Source organism: Carassius carassius, chromosome 42 (genome assembly GCF_963082965.1).
Source record: "Carassius carassius chromosome 42, fCarCar2.1, whole genome shotgun sequence".
Taxonomy (NCBI): Eukaryota; Metazoa; Chordata; class Actinopteri; order Cypriniformes; family Cyprinidae; genus Carassius; species Carassius carassius.
The window spans coordinates 17,450,907-17,476,360 of NC_081796.1; the positions used below are offsets into that span (position 1 = coordinate 17,450,907).

Consider the following 25,454-nt stretch of genomic DNA (forward strand, 5'->3'; position numbering starts at 1 on the left):
CCAAACATTGAGGGTTTACAGAGAAATTATGACATGCAGACCTGTTTTGGTACATGCACCAAGAAGATTGACCACATTGAGGTGATGACCAATATGATTGAGGATCTTCAGTTCTGTCATCAGAGCCTTGTGTTCACTGGGCGTAGCGCCATCTGCAGGAACAAGATAGACATAACTCCAGACACTAAGTGACGTAAATTTGCTTAATAGGCTTGTTATTACACATAGGTAATTTTAAGGTCCTTGAGCAGTTTTAATGTTTAAAAACATACCTTTAAGCATTTTGACAGCCACTGTGGTGCAGCTGGCTGAACTGCAAATGCCGAAAGCTGAGGACTGCATTACTCGCCCAAATGCCCCTCGCCCAAGGGGCTTTTCTGGATAACAGGACAATATAGAACATATCAGTATATCAAATAACAGAATCAATACAACTTATAAAGCACATACACAATTGACCTAGTTTAAGGCGGTCACGTGGAAACTCCCATTGGGCAGGATCATACTGTAACCTGTCACAGTGCTCAACGAGAGGCTCCTCCCCTGGATGCAGGATGATTGGCAGGTACTCTGCTTTGCCACTAGTGGAGTTTGGCTGAGAATGACACACATAATACAGATATATATTACATGGTACTGTAGTATTCTATTGGTCTTCATGCGTGGTGATTTGCTCTCACCTGTTTGAGTTTGTGAATCAGCAGTGTGAGAAGCAGCCAGAAGAGCGTGGCCACCACACACGTACATGCTAGAGTTGGGATCTCCAGAAAAAGGGACTCAGGTGAACCTATGGGATAAATAAATAAGTGTTGTCACATAATATGTGTCTTTAAAGACAGAAATAAAAAGACAGGGATCAGTGGGACATATCCCGGATCACATTTGTCCCCATGAGCATGGCAACTCCTTATAGGTCATGAGTAATGCATTAGCCTCTATAGAAACAGCTAAACAAATGAACCTATAGGTAAACAGTTAAAGGGTTGAAAAGCCAAGGCCATCTGTGGGAAATAGACATGGGAGACAGTTTCCTTCCTGACCTATCGGATGAGAACAGCGTGAACGTCTCCTCTCAGCAACGTTTTTAGAAGCATCCGACATACAAGTTTTATTGTCAAAAAAAAAGATTGGAGAGAAAGAAAACGAAAACTAATACCAACACGAATCTATGTAAAACGAATATTCATGCATGCATTAAAAGTTTAAAAGTCTGGGGTCCAATGCACGTGGGCTGCATTATCATTATAATTATTATTTTTTTTAATAAAGTAAAAATTGCATTATTGTGAAATATTATTACAATTTTAAAGTAACTGTTTTTATTTTAATGTATTTTTAAATATAATTTATTTTCAGAAGCCATAACTCTAGTCACATGATCCATAAGAATTCATTCTAATATGCCGATTTGCTGCTCAAGTGACATTTCTTATTGTTATCAATGTTGAACACAGTTGTGCTGCTTAATATTGTTTTTGTGTGGAAATGGTGCCCCCCCCCCCGGATTCTTTGATGAATACAGAGTCCAAAAGAACAGCGTTTATTTGAAAAATATTTTTTTGTAACAATTTACTGACACTTTTGATCTAATAAAATGTATCGCTGCAGGATAAAATAATAATAAAAATATCTTACTGACCCCAGTCTATACAGTATACAGTGTATATTCAGTAAATGGTGATTTAACGGTGATTTTCATTGTTTACCAGCTGCTAAATTAATATTGTCCTGTTTAAGAATAACAATTATTTATTAATTAATTATTATTTAACTTACACTTGCCATAAACATAACAGAGTTGAAATAATAATAGAACAAAATAAAATGTATTCTCAGGTCTTGAGACAAAGGACAAAGCAGTAGCTTACTTTGAACCCAAATGTGGGCGGAGCTCTCCACAGACCCTCTTTCATTGGTGGCCTCACAGGTATAAAGTCCCTGGTCTTCAACTGTAATTCGGTCGATGTGAAGAGTCCCTTCCTCTGGAAACAGCATAATTCCTGTCAATAAATGAAACATGTATGCAATATTCAAATACAGATACTTCAAATAATTTATCAAAAAGTACACTTGCTAGTCTCACCAGGCACCTGCTGCAGCTTCCTTTGGTCCTTATACCATGTGATCTGGGGGTATGGAATTCCCCGAGCGGGGCAGCGAAGAGTGACTGAATTGCTAACGTTAACATTGTGATAGCTCAGATTTCGCAGCAGAACCGGTGCCTGCAGAACTGTACAGTGTGAGACAAAAAGGGCTCAAGTCAGGGGTCATTACGCATGACGTTTCATGTCCACTGAAGCAGTTTAATCAAAAAGATCAAAAACACCCCTAGGGAGAGTGATGGAAATCACAGCAGTCACATAAGGCACTTAGCAGTACACATCCGTCTTATAAAGCAGCTGAGTGATTTACGGGTGACGTGGTTTGTTATTGTTATAGAAGTGTGAATAGACCGCTAGTTGTATTTCTTTCATTTCAGATTGAGGCCTGGAATGTTTGAATTGCAGCCATTGGATTTGTGCCATTCAGAAAAATCCCTCTGTTTGTCTTAATGACACATTCAGCATTTCATGGACTCAACTGATATTTCCGGGTTAGCCAGCCAAGGACGCTTACTATTGCTTAAGCTGTTGAAAGTTTTACAATGAAGCGTCAAATTTATGTAGATTAATATAAAAGAATCACAGCTTAATTAGTGTAGAATAAACTCACTTTGCATAAAAAAACCTATTAAAAAACCAAGGGGTCCTTCATATGAACAACCATTAGATAAACTCTAGAAAAAGAGAAGACTTACTCCTGCTTCAGATATTTTAATCCTGGACACAATTGATTATTGTCCCTTTCCTCGTTCTGTGACAGTGGCTGATTGGCTGATTGTTCTTTGGCCATGTGAAGCAGCCTGTAAATGTGGCATAGTGGGAAGTGCCATTGTGTGTTCTTCTTCCTGACTAGATCTCGTTCCCACAACAAAGAGGTTATGCTTCACACAGCCTTGGAGAGAAGGGCTACAGGAAGCTCTGGGACCCAGTTCCCAAGAACCCCTTTTGCTCTGACTTTCTCCCTCTCTTTTTGTTTCTCTTTCCGTCTTTGTCTCTAAATGTGTGGGTGTCTGCATGCACATCCTTATGTGACTTAAAGTAAGTATCTGATGGCTTCTTGCTGTGGTTGTCTCTGTGTTCTGACCTGCAGTATACTGGTTTTTCTGATATGCTTGCATTTCTACGCATATTCAGTTGTACAGATGATACATTAATATAATATATGACCATCAATATATGTTCAGAATATAAAACTATTGTTTAATAATATTTATAACAATGACATTTTAAGAGTTTCACACCCTATTTAGTACCCCATCAAAGTGGCAAAGATCACTCGCTTGTTTGTCTTTTTGAAATGGTATGCTTTTGTTGATGCTGAGTAGGCTAACACTGATGCCAAAGCTGTTATTGCACATCCAAAAATGGCATATAAGTATGTGCATGAAAAAATAGACTATACATATAATATAGTCATGGCCAAAAGTTTTGAAAATTACATAAATATTAGTTTTCAAAAAGTTTGCTGCTGAACTGCTTTTAGATCTTTGTTTCAGTTGTTTCTGTGATGTACTGAAATATAATTACAAGCACTTCATACGTTTCAAAGGCTTTTATCGACAATTACATGACATTTATGCAAAGAGTCAGTATTTGCAGTGTTGGCCCTTCTTTTTCAGGACCTCTGCAATTCGACTGGGCATGCTCTCAATCAACTTCTGGGCCAAATCCTGACTGATAGCAACCCATTCTTTCATAATCACTTCTTGGAGTTTGTCAGAATTAGTGGGTTTTTGTTTGTCCACCCGCCTCTTGAGGATTGACCACAAGTTCTCAATGGGATTAAGATCTGGGGAGTTTCCAGACCATGGACCCAAAATTTCAACATTCTGGTCCCCGACCCACTTAGTTATCACTTTTGCCTTATGGCACAGTGCTCCATCATGGTGGAAAATGCATTGTTCTTCACCAAACTGTTGTTGGATTGTTGGAAGAAGTTGCTGTTGGAGGGTGTTTTGGTACCATTCTTTATTCATGGCTATGTTTTTGGGCAGAATTGTGAGTGAGCCCACTCCCTTGGATGAGAAGCAACCCCACACATGAATGGTGTCAGGATGCTTTACTGTTGGCATGACACAGGACTGATGGTAGCGCTCACCTTTTCTTCTCCGGACAAGCCTTTTTCCAGATGCCCCAAACAATCGGAAAGGGGCTTCCTCTGAGAATATGACTTCGCCCCAGTCCTCAGCAGTCTATTCACTATACTTTCTGCAGAAGATCAATCTGTCCCTGATGTTTTTTTTTTGGAGAAAAGTGGATTCTTTGCTGCCCTTCTTGACACCAGGCCATCTTCCAAAAGTCTTCGCCTCACTGTGCGTGCAGATGCGCTCACACCTGCCTGCTGCCATTCCTGAGCAAGCTCTGCACTGGTGGCACTCCGATCCCACAGCTGAATCCTCTTTAGGAGACGATCCTGGCGCTTGCTGAACTTTCTTGGACTCCCTGAAGCCTTCTTTACAAGAATTGAACCTCTTTCCTTGAAGTTCTTGATGATCCTATAAATTGTTGATTTAGGTGCAATCTTAGTAGCCACAATATCCTTGCCTGTGAAGCCATTTTTATGCAACGCAATGATGGCTGCACGCGTTTCTTTGCAGGTCACCATGGTTAACAATGGAAGAACAATGATTTCAAGCATCACCCTCCTTTTAACATGTCAAGTCTGCCATTCTAACCCAATCAGCCTGACATAATGATCTCCAGCCTTGTGCTCGTCAACATTCTCACCTGAGTTAACAAGACGATTACTGAAATGATCTCAGCAGGTCCTTTAATGACAGCAATGAAATGCAGTGGAAAGGTTTTTTTGGGATTAAGTTAATTTTCATGGCAAAGAAGGACTATGCAATTCATCTTATCACTCTTCATAACATTCTTGAGTATATGCAAATTGCTATTATAAAAACTTAAGCAGCAACTTTTCCAATTTCCAATATTTATTTAATTCTCTAAACTTTTGGCCACAACTGTACATATGGTACTTTTTATACTTTTTTTAGGGTTTGTCCATATTTAATTCTATGGAAAAGAGAAGCCAGGGTTTTCGCTAAATATTCATATTGTGTTCCATGCAACAAAGAAAGTCATACAGGTCTGGAACAACAGAAGGGTGAGTAAATGAATGACAGAATGTTCATGTTTGAATGAACAAACCCTTTAAGGACAGCATGAATGTGTGTGTGTGTGTGTTGAACACAATGACTCTTAAAGACACACCTGTGATCTCCACTGCTGTATCTAGGTGTGTATGTTCTCCTGTAAGCAGGTGTGTGGCGGAACAGCGGTATGTTCCTGAATCCTGTGCAGTCACATTCTTCAGCAGAAGGTACAGAGTGTGAGAGAACTGCCCTTCTGTGAGCACCCCGGTGAGAACTGAAGCTCCCTCTGATGTTGAGGATTGATTTATTAATCTATACCATGACAGGTCTGAATAGAGGTGCCTATTGGCTATACAGACCAGATGAAGGTCCCCTCCCTCTCTGGGTTCTTCCTCCAAAGATGCGATAAGGCCTCCTTTGACATCTGTGATGGTGGACAAAAAATGTTTCAGTTTCCACTTCCTGTGCATAAATCCTCGATACAGTGACAGAATACATGCAGTCCTCATGGAAACAACAGAGTTTTGTTTGAGGCTGTTAAACAAAAAAAAAAACAGCATAGAGAAACCAGTTTGGAGTGCTGACCACGCAGCATTTTTTGTAAGCTTTGATGACAATGTTGAATAGCCATTGTCAGTACAAGTAGCAATAAGACGTTAGTGTAAAGGCGCGCTATTTACATTAGCTATTTGAAATTTCCTGTGGAAACCGCTCTAGGGTTTCCTGATGGAAGATAATGTTTATCTTTCCCGAACACCACCAATGTTCTCCAAATAATGCACTGCACGAGGAGGCAGAATGATAAGAGACACAGGTTCCTGTTCACTCCTCCACCCTGTCGCTATGACAACAGCCAGGATGGGCTACATCCACTTCGGCCGAAATTAGCACAGCTTGAAAGCAAACCCTCGAAAACAAGGATACGAAGGAAGGCGGGATTAGAGGAGAATGGGAAGAAGTGAGAGAGAGGGAGTATGAGAGAAAACGATATGGAGCACATTGTAAAATATGGGGTTGAGATTTAAGCATCTTTTAAAATGTAGTTATATATACAAAGTACCTGTGACATAGAAATGGATGTCTAGTTCATCTTTGCCCATTAAGTTTGATGCAACACAGCGATATATGCCAGATATCAATGCTTCGCCAACTGTCAGAATTCCTACAGTCTGTGGAAGAAAAAAAAAAACTCTCGCATGTAAGCAGAGATCCACACAAACACAGCTAGACAATCACAAACGTGAATGAATAAGAATGTTATTCAAGCCCCTAACTCAAGTCCTATGCACAAACCCGTAATCAGTTTTGGCTAATAATAATGTTGTTCCAAGACCAATGATGCTGATCCAGGGATATGTTGGGTAAATTGTATTTTTTTTCTGAGAACCCAAAACTCATATGAGGTAATAACATTTCACATTACCTCTAGCCACAGATGAGTATGTTTAGGAGTGACCAAGATTTTGCCACATAGGTTCAATTGTTCCCTCCATGTTTCTTATACAAGGATGTTTGAATAGTTACCAAACTGATACTGTTTAAGATCCATTAGCAAATGGGATAGAATCATCAACTTTAATCCACTACATCAATATGTCTCCTCATGGGGTTGAGGGAAAGAATTCTAACAGCTTGATTCCTCCCCATTGGATTTTGTTCCCCCCATGTTTCTTATAGAAGGAGGTTGTAATATTTATCAAACTGATATTAGTTAACATCCATCCTTAAATGGCATATAATCAACATTTCTCTTCACAGGGCCAGGGGAACAGATTCTGACTCCTGGATTGCTCGCCATCAGATTATTTCCCTCTTTTATGATATGAGGTTTTAATATTTAGCAAACGGATACTGGTTAAGACCCATTTCCATATGGGATAGAATCCACAAAATTTAAGCCACCACATCAACGTGCCTCTCCACAGGGATGGGGAAACTGATTTTGACAGCATTATTGCTCGCCATTAGATTCTGTTCCCTCCATGTTTCTTATAGAAGGAGGTTCTAATATTCACCAAACTGACACTGAGACTGATTTTTTTTATTTGATTAATTACTTAACTTATTTTAATACTCTTTTAATGTTTGTTATTGTTGTCCCAGCAACAACAAAGATTGCGATTCAGATACAAGAATGGGGATGGAGATGGAGTATTCTTGTAATAAATAATTTAATGTTGTTGCAGTAATCAGAGAGGAAGGATACCTGTTTAACCACATAAAGAACTAGAACCGGAACTTGATTGCTGTTATCTGAAAACATTTGGTGGAGCACATAATTCCACAGAACTGCGTGCAGATGCATTCCTGTGAATCCCGGGGAAGTACTTTTGCGTTCTTGTGTGCCCTCTTGTGTATTCATTTCATCTGTCCCCTATGATCAGTCCACTTACTCGAACACTCACCTTATTCTTCCCTTCTAACACTTCCTGTCTGTGGCTGATGGTCAGGATGGGATTGTGGGTGGACTTGACTTCTGTCTTCTTGCGGACTGCAGTCCAGGAAGGAGGAGGAGGTTTCTCGCATCTTATAGAGAGGGAGACAGAGGACGAGAAAGAGGAAGAGAGAATGACAGCACTCTCAGTTCACAAGTGTCTATTCAGTGATGTCACAAGACAGATGTGTGGTGCAGCTGCGGTCCAAAAGGGGAAGACCGGAATCTTCCGATCACTGGTCTCTTGGGAATTCATCTTTTACTATAGTCATCTTATGGAATTTTTTCTTTGGAATTCATTTTCAGTGTGTGTGTGTGTGTCATCTGTGTCAGGATACGGTGACACTCTTTGGGGTGTTCCATAATTAGCAGTGTGTGGGGCTTGGATGTGCTCCCATGCTTCCGAAGTTCCAACCTCTCATCCATTTTGCACACTACCTTAGGCATTTATCCCATGATCTTATCCATGCCAATTCTTTGAGGTCTCTAATCTTTGGAGCAAGGTTCTGATGGGCCATGTTGATGGGTATTTGTCCGTGACTGTGTGCCCACCGCCCTGTTACCCCTCCCTGGCTTTGACGACTCTCTCTGATTGCTCTTCCTATTTGGCTGGGACAGTGAGTTTTCTGTCCTCATATGTCCCACCCTGATCATGACAACAGCACTTCTCAAACGCACAGTGCACTCTCCCACGGCTCTCCGGGAACAGTCGCTCAGTCGTACACACACACACACACACACACACACACACACACACACACACACACACACACACACACTCACACACACACACAGGCACAGGCACACACACACTGAGAGAGACAGAAACTTTAAATGTTTTACCAAAAACATCCCCACTCATTCTGCATTCACACCTTCATCCATACCCGGTGTGCCTGTGTACAGTATTACGAACTGACTTCAGTGGGTCATTATGAAATCTACTCTGTTTTATTGTCTAGAAAAGCATCAAACAAGAAACAGTTTATTATAGTCTGCCAATATTTCAGCTACATCTTTGCCAGCAGCTAGGACTTCACATATGCATTTTTTTTGTAGAACCAAACAGACCATGTTGTACAAATAATTTCAAGCAAATTTAATGCAAAAACAAATACATTTAATATAAACACATACATTAGATATTAAAAATACATTTTTTATCAGCGTTCTTACACATTTGGCAATTACTGAGATTTACCATAAGTAAGTTAGTTGTATAAAATTATTAAATATTAGAATCATATATTACTCATAGACAATCTGTATAAAAAGGGACGAATCACATTGGGAGAGACCCGTAGAGTAGAAACAAACACACAAATACTCACTCAACACACATAAACACTTGCATACAAACAGGCAGGATCTTTACTTTCAGCACAAAATAAAGCAACTGTAATACACAGCATCACTGTGAAGTGGAAGAGTTTGACATGAGATGACACATGGGATGACACAGAGCTCTTGTCATTCATTTACGGTCCATCAGAACTCCTACACAGCAGGCATTCTGGGCCAGGTCCAGTCTGGAAAAACAAAAAACAAAAACAAGAAATCCAAACAGCGAGCCTCGGTTTTCTCTGCCATCCTTGGCTCATGTCAAGATAGTAGATAGAAGTTATTTTCATTGTGTACAATCTGAACTCACAGCTTTTATGGATGTTAGAAACAAATGATGGTCTGGGTTTTGGAGATGGAGGCTTGGTTCATACATCCTTTATAGTACCACTCAAGAACACAAAAAGCAAAGCAGCACCAGGCAGTGTATGGATGGGGATCACGCTCAGAAAGAGGAAGAGCAGAAAAAAACTGTATCTGAACAACAACAACAAAAAAAGAGGAATAAATTAGAATGTAGTTCCAGGGGTGCAGAGTTATCAGCCTCTCCATCCACTCCTGAGTGAGCCCAGCTGTTCTTGATCGTCATGAGATGGCGTGCTTTTAGTGATGTCTCTGGGGTGGCTGGATAAGGAAGGCCACTGGCAGTTGTAGGGTTATTTGTGAGTGTGGCAAGACAGGTGAGGTGGATTGTGGGGGATCAGTAAAGTGGGGTGGAGGGTGTGTGTGTGGGATTGGGGACTCAAGAATAGATCAAGCTTCTGAGAAAGCGGACTGTGCCACGTTTGAAGATGGAGGGACAATCAAGCTGCTGGGAAGTTGTCTCGCATCGGGGAGGAAGCCAAACAACGAGAGGAAAAGCGCTCTGATTTTTCGGACAGGAAGCCCGTCTGCGCCTCCTGCCTGGTTGAGATAAGAGTGCTGCTGTTCCCATGGCTGAGCTCAAGCCCATCCAGCCGCGATCAGGCCGGCCCGGCCCACAACTCCACTGTCCCTGGGCCTCCTCCGCCACAGCGTCAGGCCAGCCGCGCCGGGCTGCTATAAAGAATAAGGGCCTTAGTCCAGCCAGTCAAGACCTCTCAACAGATTGTACATACAATACCTTTCAATGATCAAGCTTTACATAGTGCTTTCATTTATTTTTTATCATATATACCTTTTGAACTTTAATTGATGCAATGACGAGTTTCTCAGCAAAATCAATATGCAAATGATAAAATAAATTATATCAGTTCAGCAGACCCAGATAGAATCTGCAGGCATTTTTTGCACCCATTTCAGTTTTAAAAAACTCTCCCAGAATGAATTTAAACAAAGAAATATGTTTTAAAATAAGTGTTCTAGAGACATTTTGGTAACTGAAAGCATAAATATTTTTGTTTTTATTTGTTAATAGAATGCCAAAGCATCCATATTTCATCCATAAATGTTGTTCCAAACTACTTTGCAGAATTATTATTATTAACTTTCGCTAAAACCATAATTTTTTTTTAATGAAATTAAAAAAACATGAACTGAAATAAAATACAAAATAACAAACTCAGTATATTTTAACTAGTTTCCATGGCAACTTTTCTCATTTTTGTCTTGTTTAAACTGAAGCATCAAAATAACTAAAACTTAATGAGACTACTTAGACATTAAACAAACAAACAAACAAACAATGAATAAATAAAAACAACAGAAAATACAGCAAAAAACGAAAACTTTCAAATTAAACTAATTAAACTACTAAAATATGTAAATGAAATGTAATTCAAAATATTAACAGACATTAAAATAGTGTATCAGTGATTTGAAAATAAACCCTGTCTCTAAGATTAACTTTCTTCTGCAGAACACAAAATGCATTATTTTAAAGATTGTAATAATTAGCAATTTTGGGTCAACTGTCACTTTAAGATTGCATGAAGGATAGCTGGCCGATACAGGGACTTTGTTGCATTATTCCAACCAACGACAATGTACTTTTCAGTAATATTTCATTTCAAGTTCTTTTAGGAAGCACTCAAAAAATAGGCCAAGAAAATATTACCAAATATAAGATGGCACTACAATAAGGGGAAGTACTGTGTCATACTGTAGCGTTTGTGGATTTCATTTTAAAAAAGTCTCAGTGTGTGTCTATATGGGAGTAAGTCAGGAATGTATGTGGAAGGGTGTTTCTGTGAGATGATCTCCTCTGAGTAATGCTTGCTAAATTTTTTCTCATGAGAACGGTGGATATGTGGTGTGTCAGACATTGAATAAGGCATGGCAGGATGCGTCTGAGCAATCACAATAATAAACATCCAGCATTCTGCACAGGAAGTTCATTAAATCATAGTGTTTGATTTAGAAATGAACAAAACGTGCTTGTAAGCACGAAACTGGCTTCTTTTGAAGTGCTTTTTTCTGCACTCGGGAGCAACTCGGGAGTTAAATTCAGTTCTGTGACTGTACAAGGCACACATTCACACAAATACGGACACATACACCCGAGCGTCTGCATCCACACAAAAATGAATAGAGACACACAGATGAAAGGCCTTCTCAAGCATCTGTTCTACAGGCTAAGAGGAAACCCTGTCTGAACACATGCTGAATTAGACAAAACAGGTCTCTATTCACAAACACACACACACATACACATACATACATGTGTATGTGTGTGTGTCTGTAAATATAGACATATCTCCACTCATATGTGCATTCATTCTAAAAAAAGCACATCAAACACACTGTGTCCAGGTACAGTGTGAAATAGGACATTACGCAATGACGGAGAGGATATCTAACTTAGTCTAGTGTGGGAAATCCAAACCTAGCAAAATTGCATTGTCTTGCATGTGTTTTTTCACCTGGATCAAATACTTAATTAAAAGTGACTGAATTTTTGGCCCTAACCCAGTATTCTTCACCGTATCCTTTTCCTCCGTCCCCAAAGTGCAACGAGGACACGATTAGTCAGTCATTGGGGAAATGTTTTCAATTTTAAAAATGCTTGTAATGCTTTCACTTTTTAAAAGATGATAGTGGGAAATAAACTGAGATTTTAAAGAGCTTGCATAAGCCCAAAGGAAACAAGGGGACCATAACCTTCCTAAAACAGGGTCTATGCTATAACTAATGTTTTATGTATGTTATGTAAGGTTATGTATTTAATCAGCATTTCAAGGTGCATTCACCACTGCCTTGTTTCATATTTGGCAAACATTTGTGTGTTTCTGAGTGGATAGTGAACTTACAGGCCTTTCGGAGGGCAAGGATGCCAGAGCCACTGGATTTTAGGTGGTGGGACACCGTGAGAGGTGCAATGCAGGGCTTGTCTACTGCCTCGCTGGACAGTCCCAGGTTGCTGAGAGGAAACTGTCTTTTCTCCAATCTGTGGTTTCACTGTAAATAGATTTTGACAAAAGAGAAAAAGCAATGAGGGCACAATGTTTTAGTCCCCATATAATAATAATTATTATTATTTTAGCAAAAAAAAAAAATCTAAATTCAAAAATGTAATTTGAATGAAGGATTTTTTTTGTTTTGTTTTAAAACAGTTCTACTGTATAGCATTATAAGATAAAAACTCTTTATGCTAAGCCTCACCATTTACCACCAATGTGAGTGTGAGGTTCTGGAAAAGTCCATACTGCTGGATGCCAGTAAGGATGGTGTAGATTCCTGCATCCTCTTCAGCGACATCCCGAATGACCAGAGAGAATCTGTCTACATGGTAACGGGAGCACTGCTCGGCGGCAACCATCCCATCCTTTAACCTAAGCAACAGATTTGATTACTGAGATTTTTTTCTATTTAGCCAGTAGGTTGTAGGTTTCTGTTCACTTTAATGAACATTTGCAAACAAATTACATCTATTTAGCACCTCAACTATATAGTCACAGGAAATTTTACCAGATGACTTCAGGTGCAGGGAAAGCCTTTAGTTTTGGAGTAAGACGGAAAGATTTCTGTCCTGCAGAAGCCTGAACCACAGGGCCATCTCTGTGATTGAGTCGAATGAAAGGCTGGTCTGGAAAAAACACACAAGAGAAAGACAATCAGAAACACATGTGTGGGTGACTGAGAGATAAAAAGCTGTAAATAGTGAATTAGAGTTCATTAGAGGTGGAAAGAAGCACAAAAGTTGGGGAAATAAACATTCCAGCAGTTTACTTTGGTTTGTATAAATCTGAAATGTACTATTATTTCAGAGCAAAATTGGAAACTGATTCTAAAACTCACCATAGACAATAACTGTGGTATTTGTTTCTCGCTTGGATGGACCACTTGTTACATGACATTTGTAAAGTCCTCTGTCTGCTTTGCTCAGGCTGGGGATGGTGAGGACACTGTAGAACAGCATGTTGGTTCTGCTCCCTGATATGCGTCTGATGATATTGGCAGATCCATTAGCCTGAAGTGTAAACAAGCAGAGCAAATTGTGTCACAAACACTCATTTTGGTCCATAAAGGAAAAATATAAGCAACATGGCTTTCAAAGGAACAGCTGTTCATTCAATGGCCATTTAAAACACTTAATTATGAAACAGAATGTCTGTAAAACAATGCCTCCTTAGTGCACAGTAATTTCACTGTAATTAAGATGTAATTTAAAATTACTCTGGTTGCCAAAAAGAAAAATGAGATTGCTGTTTAATAGCTCAGGAGGCTAAAGGGTGTAAGTTATGATGTTCCTCTGAAGTATCACAGCAATATAAAAATTGAAAATAGAAGAAAATTAGACATATTGAGAAATGTATTTACACACACACACAAATGTTTGTTTTTGTGAAAAGTGGGGACATCCCATAGGCGTAATGGTTTTTATACTGTACAAACTGTATATTATATGGCCCTACACCAAACCTATACCTAACCCTAACCCTCACAGGAAACTTTGTGCATTTTTACTTTCTCAAAAAAACTCATTCTGTATGATTTATAAGCATTTTGAAAAATGGGGACATGGGTTATGTCCTCATAAGTCACCCTCTCCTTGTAATACCTGTGTCATACCCATGTCATTATACAGAGTTGTGTCCTGATATGTCACAAAAACAAGAGCACACACACACACACACACACATACATATATATATATATGACCTTGGATCACAAAACCAGTCTTAATAAGTCGCTGGGGTATATTTGTAGCAATAGCCAAATATACATTGTATGGGTCAAAATTATAGATTTTTATTTTATGCGAAAACTCATTAGGATATTTAGTAAAGATCATGGTCCATGAAGATATTTTGTAAATTCCCTACCATACATATATTAAAACATAAATTTTGATTTGTAATATGCATTGCTAAGAATTCATTTGGACAACTTCAAAGGTGATTTTCTCAATATTTTGATTTTAATTGCACCCTCAGATTCCAGATTTTCAAATAGTTGTATCTCGGTCAAATATTGTCCGATCCTAATAAACCATACATCAATGGAAAGTTTATGTATTCAGCTTTCAGATCTCAATTTAGCAATATTTACACTTATAACTGGTTTTGTTGTCCAGTGTCACATATATACACATACTACATTTCTATTAAATATTAATAGAATCGTTTTGATGGCAGACTTTGATATTTTAACAAATCTGAGCACAATTTGTGATTCTAGAGTTTGGTCTGAAACTCCAGAGGAGACAAATATTTAATTGCTGTCTTTTTCTCTGTGATGCAGGAGACTTAAGGAGACTTAAGCAAAAGTCTCCATTTGCTCTCCAAGAGATACTAAACAAGCTAATCCATGATCTTCTTTATAATGTTGTTTGTTGTGGAATTAATACATTTAGTAGTTATGCATCAAGATGAGTTAATTCATCTGAAAATAACATTGTCCAGCTCATTCTACTGGAACCGAATTAAGATTTTATAAATGTCAGGTCATAAATCAAATGTGCATACTGTGTAAACCCCACCTTTTGAGGGTATGTCCAGCTAATGGACACCCTGGCGTTCCACTCAGCTGTAACAGTGCAGTTCAGTGCTAACATCTGGCCCTGTAACATGTGGACCAAACCCGTGCTGTTCAAATACACATCCAGGATTTTATTCACTGCGAAAAGAAGGAAATGGTTGCAATTTTTGAAACTAAAATTTAGGCCCCAGTTTTTGGTTTACCAGTAAGTTAATCAAAGAAACCATTAGCGCTTACCTGGCCTGTGAGTCAAGAACCTGTTGCTATATTTGACTCCATTGACAATAGTTTCACAGGAAAATAGCCCGATGTAGAAGAATGTGGGACTACGAATAGTGAAACCGTGCCTGCTATTCCAGATGATGTTTCTATAATCAGGAGCTATCGGGTGGAAAGGAAACTGAAAATGAAAGAAAAATGCAAATTAAAAAAACATTAGCAGTCACACCACAAGATTAAGAATTTTTTTTAGGGAGCCTACAATAGAGATTCACTTTGTAAGACACATTTTAAAAACAAACTTGCACTTTCAGTTTAAATCTCATTTGGCCAGCGCACGTAAGGACTCGTAAGGGGTTCAACAGTGCACCGTCCTTCAGAGATTCTTGGAGAGCAGTGTTATGATTTTGTTTACCTCCATATTCAATGGAGGAAATGTTTACAGGCTTAGATGTGACACTGTGGAAGTGTCCTGCCCTTTCTCAGGGGATCAGGTGAATGCTTTCCTCCCAGTGTGAGCAGCTCAAATCTCCTTGTTTCTAGAAAGCACTACTGCATTAGGTTAAGGCATTCGATAAGCCCTTCACCTTACTTGAGAGTGTTTCTAAGTATGGACACTTTTGTCCATGTTGACTTAAACTCTTTTTAAACACATTTTCCAATAACAATGATCAACAGTGAACATAACAATTCTGTCATTTTTCTAAAGCACCATGAACATTTCCACCACACTGTCACTGTTATTTCCGCCACATCTAAAATGATGCATTGTGTAACAGCATTCTGTGGTGGAAATACAGGGGAAATGATTTTGGAAAAAGATGCTCGAATCCTTTGGGTTGCTAAGGGTAATTTCACAGCTAGCAGTCAGTCTATCCTAAATACACACAATTACATAATATTTTCACACTTTTTGCATAATTTGACAACCACAAAAAATGATGACTTGAAGACCAAGGAAATACCTCTACCAATCAACACTGGACTGAACAAATCAGTGTTTTCATTTATTTAATTAGACTAGTAGGTTGTTATTTAAACTATGAACAATTGTTTTCTTTAATTGAAATAATGCCGAAATAAAATAAAACAAAATATAAATATTAGATTAAAAACAATTCTCCTTGCCACTACATGTAATGGGTTTAAGCTGAAGTTCTAAAACTACCAAAACTAAAACTAATCCCACCAAGTCTTCAAGTCTTAGGTAACCAACTTTTCATTAACATCCCTCCCTATGTTCAATGTGTAAGAGGGGAGAGCAAGGATGTGGAAACGTGACTCCAGTCCATCTCCTCACATCCTGTTACTACAGGATATAGACATCGCGGCTAGGCCCTCAGGTCAGCTACTTTCACAGCTTCAGTGAGAGCCTATGTATTGTTCCCTAAGTGTAAGGTGCAAGATTAAAGATCCACTGCCAAGTGCAGAGTCCTCTCAGGAAAAAAACACTCTACCAGTGTGTGACAGTCCAAATTTGAGAAGGATAGAGAGAGCTCGTATTTATAGCACGTTTGCCTTTTGAATATCTGTTTGCAGGGTCGGCAGGACATAAACAGAGCAAACAGAAATTAAACGTGGTGCTTTTTTGAGCAAGAAGGGAGGATAGGGATGTCATATCACTAGCATATCCTAAAACACTTTCCATCCTGTCTGCATGGAGCCAAAGGCAGCACGACGGGGACTGGTCAACTTGTTCTTTTCCGTTTCCTCTTCTCATCTGAAATTCATCCTGAAATGCTTAAGTTTTTTTTAAACCCTCTCGACACTTTTGTTATCATATTTAGACTCGACCTGTGTCTCCAGGGATGTAGTAGTGTATCTAATCATATCATAAATGCACAGCAAGCCATCTTTTAAATCATCGGATAGCTTCGTTCCGGAAAGCTTCGTTCCACAAATCACTGTCCTTGCCATCAGCTGTGGAAGACATCAGCCTGCGTGAGGTGGTCTTAGCGTCATCTCCTTTGCTTTGTGCAGTGCCAACAAGAAAAGGAAGATGTGGGCGCCACTCACTCTGAGCATCAGCTTAAACGATCCATGTCATGCTGAGCCAAAAAGACTACTGTATATCCTCTCCACATGCCCTCACGAACACACATACATCCGAACTGGCACAAAGAGATGCATACTTGCCCTTATAACCTGGTGTGATTGTGTGATAAGGACAGGGAGAGTGACTTATTTATGAATGAGTGCAATGAGAGGATGCACTTTGTGTATGGCAGTGGAAGCCATAGACAATAGCAATTGGCACGAATACCTGAGTACAGAAGTAATTAACAGTAATGATCGATCTTTTTGTTATTATTTGCAATAACGATTCATCACACGTCAACTTGCTCTAACATCACACAAACGCAACATTAATCCACTGCAGCAACAGCATTAAAACTCATTTGCATTTCATCAATGCATTTACTGTAGCAAGTGCGTATGCGCGCACACACTGTATTTACTGAAGAGACTGCGTGCACACATAAATGCACATTCTTCTCTTTAAACTGCCAAATCGAGCTGAATTGAACAGAATGCAGAGTCTTTGGAGAGGCTCTTGTAATATAGTGATTTTAACACCATTAAAACATGTAGGCCTAAGTAAAGAACATCAGTCAAGCCAGAGGTTATGAAAATAACTGTGTACGCTTTTTAAAATAATCACAAATGACACACTATACACTATGAACTTAAGCACTTTGTACTGAACTGTATATTATATTAAATTATATAAGGTTATTTTGTCATTCATAATCATTGTCTGAAAGCTCCTTCCAATCCACTACGTAATTAAAGTTTGAGTGCATGAAGTGTCATTTCATACTTTGTTTGTTCCCATTATTTAAGTGCATCATCTGGATATTTAAACTGCGCTTTTTCAATTTGGAATTTCAGAGTATAATGAAACATAATAGAGTTCACCATTTTTATATTTTTATAACAGAGAGACATTAAAAACAATTCTGCTGAACACTCAAACAAACGCTCATACTTAGAGTATGTCCCAAAACAACCAGACAAAGCATGGTAAAGCAACAAGTCACAAATTAATAAAGCTAGTTCTCTGGATGGCCCAGCCAACTTTCAAAATCTCTCTGGTCCTCAATCCTGCATATTAAACATCAAATATTTTCTGAATGGCTGTGATTATTTCACATTATATGTTTATAGGTGAGAGATAAATGAAAAGCCTGCATTTATAAGATAACAAAAAATTATTTAACAATAATTAAAAGTTCTCTGAATGGCCCTGCCGACTGGCTTGATTGGTCTACAATCCTGCATATTCACATGTTGTGCTCAGTGCTGAGAAACAGATAATTTTTCCTTGGACAGAGGGAAAGCTGATGTGTCGTACAGTATGAAATTGACTGGATGACTCACAGTTGAGACACTCACCTTGACCAATGAGACTTTGGCATCCGGGTTTGTGACTCTGCAGGGGAAGACCAACGGCTCTCCCTCCTTCATGTACACCACATCTGGGATCTCTGACTGCACCTTTACAAATGGCCGCTGGCTATCTGAAACGCCAATGCTGAGGTTAGGAGCAGACAGACACTGCATAAAAACAGTTTAGAGTAAGCAACAAATATCAAACACTCTCTCTCTCTCTCTCTGTTGCTTTCTTGGTTGCACTTTCGCCCCAGTTGCAATATTCTTGTGGCAATGAAAGGCTTTGGGTGTTGCTCGCCCCATTGTTTGGTGCTCTGGTGTTATTAAAGGAACGGAAAAAAATATCTGAACATTTTAACAAAAGTACCCCAAGGACTGCTGGATACTTCCTTGTCGTGCTTTGATTCAGTATAAAGGACGAAGGGTGAGGCTAAATGGACATGGCCACAAGAGCGATTGATGGTCCTCAGGGGCCTTGTTGGCTAACCGGGGCTGGACCTAATGACCTGGGGCACTTTTTAGCCTTCCTTAATGCCTGACCAGGGAGGATCCGAGCCTCTTCTGCCCCGGCATGCCCTCAAGGTGCCCACTCCCATGTACAGACACGCATCCCAACAAATATACACAAGGAGACATCGCATCCTTTACCCTTGTCTCCAAGTCCACCCCCCCTCTCCCCAGAGTAGCACAGGATATGGACAGCCGGGCTGAGGGACATAGATAAGACTGGGTACCCTGGGAAAGGCTGCCCAAGAGCTGAGCCTTTCAACAGCTGGGGCTATTTCTGTCCCCTCGAGGTAGCACATAAATGAAAGTTCTAGTTTAAATTTAGTCAAAATTGAGAGAAGACAGCCCATGGTGTGAGCAAAAACAAAAAATGCCTGTGCAAAACCATGCCAGATGCTCACTTAGTCGGATGTGTTGCCTCGAGAGAAAAATGGTGTTTAGGTATTATTTGCTTCCTGAGACTTCCTGTTTAGCCTTAAGCAACAGAAATGGTCAGTGAGATGGCCAAGCTATTAAACAGATTCCAGTGTCTTCACAAATTGGGTCCTCCATGGAAATCGGGTCTCCGTTAGGACCTAAAGCGATCCTAGCTATGGATGGGTATTCTCTATAGCGCTTGATTACAATTCCTACAAAATCACGTTATATGTTATAAGCATTAATGTCTGTTTTAAGGCCCGTTCACACCAACAACGATGACTATAATGCTAACTACAACATAACTTTATCAGCGCCCACATCTACATTCCATTTTAATGTTCCGCTTTAAATTCTCAAGCCCTTTACAGTCAAGTGAATTCTGATTGGCTGCCATTGTTTTTATTGTTCATCAACTGGGAAAAAAAAGTTCTGAAAGTGATTCCAACAACATTGTTTCACTTTGTCGTTATTGTTATAGAATAGTTGTAGTTTATGGTTGTAGTTTTCGTCCTTGGTTTAAATAGGCCTTTAGTTAGGTAATACTACATAAAATACAGGTACCCAATTAGCCTGATAGCTTAGCTTGTGCACCATGCATTTACCATTACCCTATCCACCCTGATAATATAACTATTAAATGATAGTTGAAGACCTGATGGAGACATGATTTCAAGGAAGTGCCCAATTTGTCAACAACACCAGAAAGAGAGGGTTTAAAGGTTCCAGTGTTCACCTGAAGCATCTTACCTGTGATGTAGACGTACACAGAGGCCTGTTTGCGATGCTTTTGGCGGTACCTGCAGCGGTAAGAGCCAGTGTGTTGAGCTAAAGCAGGACTGAGCATCAGGCGGCTGCAGTATTGGTTATTTTTCTTCCCGCAGCGAGTCTCTTTTATCTGCATGCCGTGGTACACTTTCGGGACGCCTGATGGCAAAACCCACTGGAGCTCCCACCGTCCTCTGAAACATTAAGGAACTTTATACCTAATGGTCTAAGATCATCATGTCATTGTTTCAATGATCGACATGAAATGGTGTCCAAATGTCTGAGACCACATTAAAGACATTTAAGCTTTACTAGCATAAAATGTGAGGTCAGATCAGTTAACTTGATTTATGGTTGACTTAGGAATTAGTTTTTTGGTATTTAGATTTGCTTTAACAACAGCATCATGCAAAGTGCATGAAAAAGTTTTTATAAAATATGATAATCATGTTTCAGCATGATTTGAGAGACTCTTGTTTATAAGAACTTTTTTACAAAGGAGCTAATGGTCAAATTAGATTTTTGTTTAGTGACCTAAAATAGTGCACAATATTCAATATTTCTGTCATATAATAAAAACAAAAAAAAACATTCTCTTTAATTCAACGTTTCAATCAAATAATGATTCATATTTTCAGTGTGCTATCAGGATTTTAGACATGACCCAAGGTTTTTCTCCATTTCTGTCACCGATGGAGTTTTGGTTCCTTTGCCAGTCGCCTTTGGTTTGCTTAGTTGGGGACGCTTGACTGATTGCACAGACACTACTGGAAGAGAGCTGAACTGGTTGATGACATCACTGAATCATCAATGAACTGACTTTAACTTGAAAAATTACTGTTTGTTCTTGTCCTCTTACATTATTGACAAACTATTTTCCTGTTTGCCACTTTAAAGCTGATTTGACACAATCTGTATTGTATGAAGTGCTATACAAATAAAGGTAACTGGACTTGACTTGACTGTGCATGGCTCATTCTCATCTTTTATGCTTGCATTTTACAATCTCTCACTACAAACTTTTACTTAGTATTTCTACATTCCTCCTGACCAAAATCTGTATCAACTCTGTTAATCATTATGCCATATATGACTCATCAAAAACCTCATGATCAACTTTTAACCACTTCCTCCTCCTTTAACCGTGAGATTGTGTGACACATCACTCACCTGCAGTTTAGCTGAAGTGTCTGATTTCTCTCTATAATAAGCTGCTTTTCAGTAACATCCAAAACTGGAGAACTGAACCTCCCTTTTGTGTCTGTGTCTTTAAGACAGAAAGCAGAAAGACATGTTAGAAGTTGCTGAATAATAAGTTGTGAAGCTTTAAAGAGTGAAATTAACCACATTCAGGTGATAAGTGTGATAGTCCAACTTACATAAAATATGACTATGCTGCCCAAAGCTATAGAAACAGACTCACAGTTCCTGCTTATACTGATAGAGTTATATTTTAGATGCCTCTGAGCACAGCACTGCTTTTTCAAGTCAACTGGGTATTGTTCAAATGTACTTGAGGATTTTACAAGTCAATGTTTGTACATTACATAGTTTAACTGAATACAAATCATCAAAAAAAAAAAAAAAAAAAAAAAATATATATATATATATATATATATATATATATATAAAGTCAGATTCTGAGCAAGTGCGACACTAGTTTTAAATGATTTTTTAAAATGTATATATATTTTTAAACCTTATTATATTCTACATAAATACATGCATATAGCCTATTTAATTTTATTTATCTGATCAATAAGACAGCACGTACAGTGGAACATTAAATGAACGTTATGACTTGGTATTTTGTACTGAATAACAGTCCTATAAAATAATTTACCATATCCGCGCGATGCTGTGACATTAATAACCTATTTAATATGCAGAATCACATAAGCACAAGTAAACAGTGTTTGCATACAGCAGTTTTTCAGCTATTTTTGTTGCTTAGAAAAAACACTTAATTGTGGGTTAAGGTGACACATAATTCAATATGATTGTAAACATCTCGTCTCAATGCAGACGTGACTACAATGCAGACCGCTCTCACTATTGTTTATTGCTTTTAAAAAGCTTACAGCATCATTTACTTTCCATTATTCACACTATATGCGCAGGCCATGTACCGTCTATACATTTAAAAAGGTATTGTGATTAGACCAATGAAAAAAGCAGGAGTCAAGCACTTTTCCCCACAGCAAGTCCCGCATGTGATCCAGACAGGCTTGTTATCAGCCGGTCCACACGCGCTGAGGTCCCGTTTCAGAAACTCTCAGGAGCGCCTGGCACTAATGACGGGATAAAAACCTGCCGATGTCAACTGAATAAACGCTAATGAACCACAGGAAATAAGGTTAAAGTTTAAAGCGAAGCACGTAGCCTATATGAAATACATTTTCAGTGAACATGCGCTAAATGGAAAAATATTGAACATAAAAACAAGAAATGCGTGTTGTTGCACATGCTTTAAAAATACGTTTTGTTAGAAAATTCACTGAATCAGCTACGCATTTGCGTAATGTTGCGCTTATATAGTTAATTTTTCAGTCTATCATTTGTCAAGGTATCCCAAATAGAAAACAAAAATACAATAGCGTAAAGACTGCTTTGTGTAAAACTACACCCACTGGGAAACTATTAAACATTCAACAAATTCGCAGTCTGTGTCACGTGCGATTCTAAATAAGGACCAAGTAACTTTTTAAAGCTCTACAAAGATATTTGTATTCTTTAGTCCTTCAGAAGCAGTCTGTGAACTAGTGCTTAACATTGATCTCTAAGAAAGTCAATTGAAGAACTAGCCAAGGAAACTCTTTTTTGATAAAGAGGTTCCTCGATGAATCTTTAATGTGTTGCAAATGAACTAAACGAAAACGGCGCATTTAAAAATGCAGTTATAATTATAATTAAACTATTATTTGCATGAATGCATTTATTACAATTTTAAATCATAAATTTGCCTAGTTTTGTTAATTTTTAACAGTGGACTTGTTTTATTAGTGCATTTAGCCTAGTTTGTATATAATTTTTATGACTCTTTCTAAAATACAGCAACCTAATTAATTTTACAAATCATTTTCCCCACATAATATGCTTAAAACAAGCTTGGCCTTTAATCAAATTAAGTTTTTTTTCCCCCCATGCTGTGGAAAAAAATAAAGCACTAATAAAGCACTAATCATCAGGCACTGAGGACAGAACATCGCTTCGCCCCTGCTTCCTCCCCTTGGGTCTGTTTTAGCTATAACACCCTGATTAGCGCTGGTTCCTGCCTCACGGTGGTCATGACCCCGAAGTCATTTATATTAGAACTTCCATTTCACAGTCATCAGGCTCAGGAAATAACGTACTCTCTGATTCAACTGGGGCCAAACATTAAAGACGGATGTCAAGTCAGAGCAGAGAGGTCTCTACTCAGAACAACTTGTCCTGATATGGCAGGCCGATTTAGCATTTATTTATTAAAACTAATAATAATAGTTTTAATGTTTTAATAATAGTACTTAATATGTATTATTATTAATAAATAATTATATTTGTACATTATTGTATCTCTGTAACCCTACGCATTTTGTCTATCATGCACATAACTTATTTTCTTTGTAGTAAATTGTTATATACATTTTTATTGTATATTTTTATTACTTTTATTTTATTAATATAATCTGTGGCGCCTTGATTTTTTTTTTAAAATTTGTTTATTTGTGAGCACTGTTTCTGTCACCAAAATAATTTTCTTGTGTGTATAAATATTTTGGCCAATAGAGCTTATTCGGAGTCTTTTCAATTTTACTACTTCATTAAATATGTTACCAGATCATTAGCATTCCTAGCATTCCATATAGCATTCCTAATCACAATAGGTAAAAGTAAGCTATTTATTTTGTTCTGTAACAATGTGTAAATTTTTTCCAATCAAATTTTATGGGGATAGGAGTTATTAGCCATTCTTTTCAGAGAAGTCGATCAGACCAGAGTGATTAATTGTATAGATTAATCTATATAATTGTCTATTAGTTGCACAGTTTGAGTCATTTCTAGTAATAAAAAGAATATGCCAATATTAACAATAAATATATAATAAATATAATAATAAAATATATAATAGCTCGTTTTAAATTAGCAATGTAAATGTTAAATAGGCTTGCCATAGTCTTGTAAAAACAAATTGTAGCATATCTGATTTAGCGCGTAATTTACGTTCATTTAGCGCGAAATTTTGCGTTTCTGCAGTGCGCATTATAACCAATTGGGCATAAATACACAATAAATAAATAAATAAAACCCCGCGAATAAGTTAATATGTTCATCCAAAGTTAATGGATGTCTTCTCATAATGAAATGTACATGATGCGCTAGGACTGAGCCACACTCACTCGAATGAAAACTGATATTCTATGATAAAAGTAAAGTACAATTTACCTTTAGTCAGAACACGCCCTGACAATCCAAATATCATCACAAATAATATATCGAACATTCTCTTGGTCTTGCTTGAGGTCCTTCGCCTGCAGATGAACACCTATGAAGGAAAGACTGCAGATCCAATACTCCAGAGAATCAATTCACCTTACAACACCAAACTCCTCGAACCCTGCTTTCACATGAACTACAATCAACCTCGGTATTGTCCGGTGTATATGAACCTCCTACTGAAATAGGAGGACCACGCATGAATTCCAGTTAAACTCTTGCCCATTAGGACCGCGGGCTGGGATTTATTCATTTCCCACTGCCACCGGAGCTTCCGTGACGCTCATCGACACACCCATCCCGGGCGACTGACGTGCCCTACAAGGGCCCGATGTGCTGCACCGCTCCTGTGTCTCTCCTCCACTTCATCAATCATATCATAAATAAACAAGCTTATTGCTGTAAATCCAACGCTGTTTGAAGTCATTCCACCCTTGCAATCCTTAAAAGAGGAGAGTAAATCCATGAGGGGAAACAACTGAGGTTTCTTTCAGAGAGACTAGGAGTGAAAAAGAGATACTAGAGAGGATCAATGGAAATTTTGGTCGTGCAGCCTGAACATTAACAATGCAAAATATAGAAAGTTAATCAAAATAAACAGAAAAGTCAGTAATTAACAGAAAAGAACAGAGTAAAATTGTATTATTTCATTTATCTTGGTTCTATTTCTTTGAAGTATAACCTTTGTCTCAGATGTTTTTTACTAAAATTCCTCTGGAGAAATAAAAATGGACACAAATGAGAAAACTGGTGTCATTCAAAAAGAGTCAATTCATGTGGATAGTATCAGAATCTGATGAG

General features: G+C 38.3%; 1 protein-coding gene across 1 annotated transcript; it reads right to left on the minus strand.

Annotated features, from left to right (window-relative positions):
• On the minus strand, positions 1–25,097 carry LOC132123920 (vascular endothelial growth factor receptor 1-like). The gene is made up of 19 exons (XM_059534604.1): positions 24,603–25,097; positions 21,348–21,444; positions 20,160–20,371; positions 18,489–18,613; positions 15,111–15,273; positions 14,875–15,011; positions 13,191–13,362; positions 12,861–12,978; positions 12,555–12,724; positions 12,203–12,350; positions 7,606–7,726; positions 6,261–6,369; positions 5,319–5,624; positions 2,084–2,230; positions 1,869–1,982; positions 681–787; positions 460–595; positions 273–377; positions 1–152 (listed from the first exon to the last, which is right to left on the minus strand). The coding sequence occupies exons 1-19, from the start codon at positions 24,658–24,660 to the stop codon at positions 16–18; spliced, it is 2,682 nt and encodes an 893-aa protein (XP_059390587.1). The 5' UTR covers positions 24,661–25,097; the 3' UTR covers positions 1–15.
• Between the last annotated feature and the right edge of the window lie 357 nt (positions 25,098–25,454).